Source organism: Vidua macroura, chromosome 23 (assembly GCF_024509145.1).
Source record: "Vidua macroura isolate BioBank_ID:100142 chromosome 23, ASM2450914v1, whole genome shotgun sequence".
Lineage (NCBI taxonomy): Eukaryota > Metazoa > Chordata > Aves > Passeriformes > Viduidae > Vidua > Vidua macroura.
The window spans coordinates 6,892,504-6,899,440 of NC_071593.1; the positions used below are offsets into that span (position 1 = coordinate 6,892,504).

General features: G+C 47.9%; 1 protein-coding gene across 1 annotated transcript in view; it reads left to right on the forward strand.

Annotated features, from left to right (window-relative positions):
- Positions 1–6,318, forward strand: part of UBE2J2 (ubiquitin conjugating enzyme E2 J2) — a 10,302-nt gene extending 3,984 nt beyond the window's left edge. Inside the window, 7 exon segments of the mRNA XM_053997256.1 lie at positions 857–1,037; positions 1,778–1,880; positions 2,883–3,021; positions 4,081–4,161; positions 4,899–4,955; positions 4,958–5,068; positions 5,070–6,318. Coding sequence (XP_053853231.1) covers positions 857–1,037; positions 1,778–1,880; positions 2,883–3,021; positions 4,081–4,161; positions 4,899–4,955; positions 4,958–5,068; positions 5,070–5,186 — 789 coding nt within the window. The 3' untranslated portion in view covers positions 5,187–6,318.
- Positions 6,319–6,937: the final 619 nt, after the last annotated feature.

The following is a 6,937-nucleotide window of genomic DNA, read 5'->3' on the forward strand; positions in this document are numbered from 1 at the left end:
GGCTGGGAATTGGAAGGGGAGAGTTGGAGAATTGGGGGTGGGGATTGAGGGTGGGAATGAGAATGGGATTAGGGGTGGGGAGGGAACTGGGTATAGGGAATTGGGGATGGGAGCTGGGTGGATTTTCTCTCACTCCTGGGAGTTGGGATGGGAATTGGGGTGGGCTGTTCCTCACTCCTGGAATTGGAGTGGAATTGGGGTGGGAATTGGGGTGGGCTGTTCCTCACTCCTGGAGCTGGGTGGGAATTGGGGTGGGTTGTTCCTCACTCCTGGAATTGGGGTGGGGATTGGGGTGGGTGTTCCTCACTCCTGGAATTGGGGGTGGGGATTGGGGTGGGCTGTTCCTCACTCCTGGAATTGGGGTGGGAATTGGGGTGGGGTGTTCCTCACTCCTGGAGCTGGGTGGATTGTTCCTCACTCCTGGAATTGGGGTGGGCTGTTCCTCACTCCTGGAGTTGGGGTGGGGATTGGGGTGGGCTGTTCCTCACTCCTGGAGCTGGGTGGGATTTGGGGTGGGTGTTCCTCACTCCTGGAATTGGGGTGGGAATTGGGGTGGGCTGTTCCTCACTCCTGGAGCTGGGTGGGAATTGGGGTGGGTGTTCCTCACTCCTGGAGCTGGGTGGGAATTGGGGTGGGTGTTCCTCACTCCTGGAATTGGGGTGGGAATTGGGGTGGGTGTTCCTCACTCCTGGAGTTGGGGTGGAATTGGGGTGGGTGTTCCTCACTCCTGGAATTGGGGTGGGATTTGGGGTGGGCTGTTCCTCACTCCTGGAGCTGGGTGGGATTTGGGGTGGGCTGTTCCTCATTCCTGGAGCTGGGGTGGAATTCCCAGGGGGAATTCCTCACTCCTGGGCAGAAGTTCTTTCCCAGGCTGTCAGGTCTGACTCCCTCTCTCCTGGAGCCTGGGCAGGTGGACAGGGAAGCTTTGCCTGAGGCTGCTCCTGATTTTTTTGGGATCTTTGTGGTTTCCCAGCGTTGCATTCCCCTTTTTTCCAGGCACTACGTGGTGCGAGGGCCTGAGCTGACCCCATATGAAGGTAAATCCCTGCCTGGGGGTTTGCATGGAAATCCAGGAATTCCAGAGGGTGGGAAAAGGCAAAATAATCCCACTAAAAACAGCTCCACAAACTGGGGAAGAGGTGAAGAAATAGGGATGCTGCTGTCAGTCATTCTTCTCTTATCAAGAGCTTTAATAAAAGAAAATTTAAGTTAAACTGAAAGCAAATGTTAAATTTCTTCACGTTTTTACAGCAAATATTCTGTAATTTATGACAAAGATAATAGCAAAAATTCCCATTTTTACAACAGAAATGTTCTGAGTGAAATGGGATTAAAATTTTTTTGAACTATTTTTGGGTAGGAGTAGAAATAAAGCAGGGAAATTGGGAATTGGAGTGGGAATTGGAATGGGAATTATTCATTAAATATAATTTATTTAGCCCATTTTCTGGGTAGTTTAGAAGAAATAAAGCAGGGGAATTGGGATGGGAAATATTAATTAAATACAATTTTTTAACCCATTTTTGGGTAGTTTAGAAGAAATGATGTAGAGAAATTGGGGTGATAATTATTAATTAAGTGTAATTTATTTAACCCATTTTTGGGTAGTTCAGGAGAAGGAATAAATCAGGGGAATTGGGGATGGGAATTTTTTATTAAATATAACTTACTAAACCCATTTTTGGCTGGTTTAGGAGAAGGAATAATGCAGGAGAATTGAGGATGGGAATTTTTTATTAAATATAACTTACTTAACCCATTTTTGGCTGGTTTGCAGGTGGATATTACCACGGAAAATTAATATTCCCTCGAGAATTCCCTTTCAAACCCCCCAGTATTTATATGATCACCCCCAATGGAAGGTTCAAGTGCAACACGAGGTAAGGACTCCTTCCCAACATTCCAGCCATTCCCACTCCAGCCATTCCTATCCCAAACCAGAAACTCCTTCCAACACTCCAGCCATTCCCATCCCAAACAAAAACTCCTTCCCAACATTCCAGCCATTCCCATCCCAAACAAAAACTCCTTCCCAACATTCCAGCCATTCCCATCCCAAACAAAAACTCCTTCCCAACATTCCAGCCATTCCATCCTAAACCAAAAACTCCTTCCCAACATTCCAGCCATTCCCATCCCAAACCAGAAACTCCTTTCCAATATTCCAGCCATTCCCATTCCAGCCATTCCCATCCCACATCAAGGACTCCTTCCCAACATCTCCTCCATTCCCATTCCCATCCATTCCCATCCATATCCATCCATTCCCACCATCCCATCCATCCCCATCCCATCCATTCCCATCCATCCATTCCCATCCATTCCCACATTCCATCCCCATCCATTCCCATCCCATCCATCCCCATCCATCCATTCCCATCCATTCCCACATTCCATCCCCATCCATTCCCATCCCATCCATTCCCACCCATCCATCCATTCCCACCCATCCATCCATTCCCATCCATTCCCATCCATTCCCATCCATCCATTCCCATCCATTCCCATCCCACCCATCCATCCCCATCCATCCATTCCCATCCATCCCCATCCATTCCCATCCATCCATTCCCATCCATTCCCACATTCCATCCCCATCCATTCCCCCATTCCCATCCCATCCATTCCCATCCATCCATTCCCATCCATCCCCACCCCATCCATCCCCATTCCATCCATTCCCACCCATCCATTCCCTCCCTTCCATCCCATCCATTCCCACCCATCCATTCCCTCCCTTCCATCCCATCCATTCCCATCCCCATCCCATCCATTCCCATCCCCATCCCATCCATCCCCATCCCATCCATTCCCATCCATTCCCATCCCATCCATCCCCACATTGCATCCCCACGCCATCCGTCCCCCGTTCCCGCCGCCAGGCTCTGTCTGTCCATCACGGATTTCCACCCGGACACGTGGAACCCGGCCTGGTCCGTGTCCACCATCCTGACGGGGCTGCTCAGCTTCATGGTGGAGAAGGGGCCCACCCTGGGCAGCATCGAGACCTCCGAGTTCACCGTGGAGTGCTGGGGGGAATCCCAGGGAATTCCCGGGATGTCCTGCGGGAATCCTGGGGAATTCCCTGGGATATCGCGGGGGGAAATGCCAGGGAATTCCTGGGATGTCCTGCGGGAATCCTGGGGAATTCCCTGGGATATCGCGGGGGGAAAATCCCAGGGAATTCGGGATATCTGGGGGGGGGAAATCCCAGGGAATTCGGGGATATCTGGGGGGGGAAATCCCAGGAAATTTGGGATATCCTGGGGGGAAATGCCAGGGAAGTCCGGATATCCTGGGGGGAAAATCCCACAAAATTTAGGATATCCTGGGGGGAAGTCCCAGGGAATTCGGGGAGGGGGGGGAAATCCCAGGGAATTCGGGATATCCTGGGGGGGAAAATCCCAGGGAATTTGGGATATCCTGGGGGGGAAAATCCCAGGGAATTCAGGATATCTCAGGGGGGAAATCCCAGAGAATTTGGGATATCCTGGGAGATCTCAGGGACTAAAGCCTGGCTGGGATTTTGTTCCTTTTTTCCTTCACCCTGATCAAAAATTAACATAATTTATATGTACAAACATTAATTTTAGTGAAAAATGCTCAATTTTAACAGCTAAAAACCACTTGGGAATTCGGGAAAATTCAGGAAAATTTGGGAGATCTCAGGGACTAAAGCCTGGCTGGGATTTTGTTCCTTTTTCCTTCACCCTGATCAAAAATTAACACAATTTATATCTACAAACATTAATTTTAGTGAAAAATGCTCAATTTTAACAGCTAAAAACCACTTGGGAATTCGGGAATTTGGGAAAATTTGGGAGATCTCAGGGGTAAAGCCTGGCTGGGATTTTGTTCCTCTCCCACAAAACCCTGATCCCCACAGCATCAAAAATAAACATAATTTTGTGCCTATAAACCTCAATTTTAGCCAAAAATCCTCTCAAACGTGATGGTTTAAATATCAAAAACCACTTGGTGTGAGGTTGGCACCGTTCTGCTGGGAAATCAGGTGTGGAGTTGGAATAAATGGATTTAATTCCCAAGGAATTGCTGAGAAATCTGGTTTTTCTTCCCCAGAAAAGGCAGCTGGCTGCACAGAGCTTAGCATTTAATTTAAAAGACAAAATCTTCTGTGAGCTCTTCCCTGAAGTGGTGGAGGTAAGCAAATCTTCATTAATTGTTTCTTTTTCCTACCAAAAAAAAAAAAAAAAAAAAAAAAGCAGTTTTGACGGAACCAAAGCTCCCAAATCACCACAAATTCCATTTCCAGCCAAATTCTCTCCTCCCCTCTCCAGGAAATCAAAAGCACTCAAATAATCCCAATTTTTCTCTTTCCCTGTGCAGGAAATCAAACAAAAACACCCAAATCACCCAAAATTACATTGAATTTTCTGTTCCCCCATGCAGGAATTCAAACAAAAGCCCCAAATCCCCCCAAATTTCCACTTTCCCACTGAATTTCCTCTTCTCTTTTCCAGGAACTCAAACAAATTCCCCAAATTTCCACTTTCCCACCCAATTCCCTCTCCCTTTTCCAGGAAATGAAACAAAAGTACCCAAATAATCCCAATTTTTCTCTTCCCCTGTGCAGGAACTCAACCAAAACCACCCAAATCACCCCAGTTTTCTCCTCCTGTTTTCCAGGAACTCAAAAGCCCCCAAATCCCCCCCAAATTCCACTTTCCCACCGAATTCCTCTCCCCTTTTCCAGGACCTCAAACAAAAGCCCCCAAATTTCCACTTTCTCACTGAATTCCCTTTCCCTTTTCCAGGAAATGAAACAAAAATACCAAATAATCCCAATTTTTCTCTTCCCCTGTGCAGGAAATCAAACAAAAGCCCCCAAATTCCCCAAATTTCCACTTTCCCACCCGATTCCCTCTCCCCTTTCCCAGGAAATGAAGCAGAAGCAGAAGGCCCAGGACGAGCTGAGCTCCAGACCTCCCTCGCTGCCCCCTGCCCGACGTGGTTGCCGGACGGGGACGCGCACTTCGGGCACAACGGGCACCCCCTGCTCCACGGGCACGTGGCCCTGGCGCCCGGGCACGCCGGGGGGCTGGCGCAGCCCCCCCAGGAACCACGGACTCTTGGGGGGAGCCCTGGCGAACTTGTTTGTCATCGTGGGCTTCGCCGCCTTCGCCTACACAGTCAAGTACGTGCTGAGGAGCATAGCCCAGGAGTGAGATCCCCGGAGAAGACCAAATTTTAGTGGGGTTTTGGGGTGATTGGGGCTCTCTGGGGGGGAATTTGGGGGTTTTTGCCCTTCCTGGGTGGAATTTTGGGTTGGGAAGTCAACGTGTTGTTGGGGAGCCACCTTGGTTTGTAGAGTTCTCGTCCATCTGTGGTTTGAACATTGAAGATCTTCACCAGACTTTGATTCCATTGAGTTTTCAATCCAGGATGAGTGGGATCCTTTGGAATGGGACTCTTTGGGTGGAAAATTTGGGGTTGTGATCAGAAATCAAAGCGTTGTTGGGGAACCACCTTGGTTTGTAGAGTTCTCCTCCATCTGTGGTTTCATCATTGAAGATCTTCACCAGACTTTGACTCCGTTGAGTTTTCAGTCGAGGATGAGTGGGACTCTTTGGAATGGGACTTTTGGGTGGAAAAGTTGGGATTTTTTTGCCCCTTTCTGGGTTGTTTTGGGGGTTTTGGGTTCTGCTGCTCATCGTGGGCTTGGCCGCCTTCGCCTACACAGTCAAGTACGTGCTGAGGAGCATAGCCCAGGAGTGAGATCCCGGAGAAGACCAAATTTTAGTGGGGTTTTGGGGTGATTGGGGCTCTCTGGGGGGGGAATTTGGGGGTTTTTGCCCTTCCTGGGGGGAGTTGTGGTGGAGTTTTGGGTTGGGAAGTCAACGCGTTGTTGGGGAACCACCTTGGTTTGTAGAGGTCTCGTCCATCTGTGGTTTCATCATTGAAGATCTTCAGCAGATTTTTATTCTCTTGAGTTTTCAATCCAGGATGAGTGGGATCCTTTGGAATGGGACTTTTTGGGTGGAAAAGTTGGGATTTTTGCCCCTTCCTGGGTGGAATTTTGGGTTGGGAAGTCAAGGCGTTGTTGGGGAACCACCTTGGTTTGTAGAGTTCTCGTCAATCTGTGGTTTGACCATTGAAGATCTTCAGCAGACTTTGATTCCATTGAGTTTTCAATCCAGGATGAGTGGGACTCTTTGGAATGGGATTTTTGGGTGGAAAATTTGGGGTTTTTGCCTTTCCTGGGTTCTTTGTTCAGAAATCAAAGTGTTGTTGGGGAACCACCTTGGTTTGTAGAGGTCTCCTCCATCTGTGGTTTCATCACTGAAGATCTTCAGCAAATTTTTATTCTCTTGAGTTTTCAATCCAGGATGAGTGGGATCCGTTGGAATGGGACTCTTTGGGTGGAAAATTTGGGATTTTTGCCCCTGCTGGGTTGTTTTGGGGTTTTGGGTTGGGAAGTCAACGCGTAGTTGGGGAACCACCTTGGTTTGTAGAGTTCTCCTCCATCTGTGGTTTCATCATTGAAGATCTTCAGCAAATTTTTATTCTCTTGAGTTTTCAATCCAGGATGAGTGGGACTCTTTGGAATGGGACTTTTTGGGTGGAAAATTTGGGATTTTTGCCCCTTCCTGGGTTGTTTTGGGGTTTTGGGTTCTGCTGCTGGTGAGAAGTCAAATTTGTTGGTTTTGTGTCCCAAAAAATTCAGTTTTATTGTCCCACAAACGGGGTTTTAGTTTCCCTCAAATGGGGATTTTCTTGTTCCAAAAATGGGGTTTTGTGCCCCAAAAATTAAGTTTTGTATCCCCAAAATTTGGTTTTATTGTCCAAAAAATGGGGTTTTATTGTCCAAAAATTCAGTTTTCTTGTCCCAAAAAATGAGGTTTTTGTGTCCCAAAAAGGAGGTTTTATTGTCCCAAAAATGGGGGTTTTGTGCCCCAAAAATTCAGTTTTATTGTCC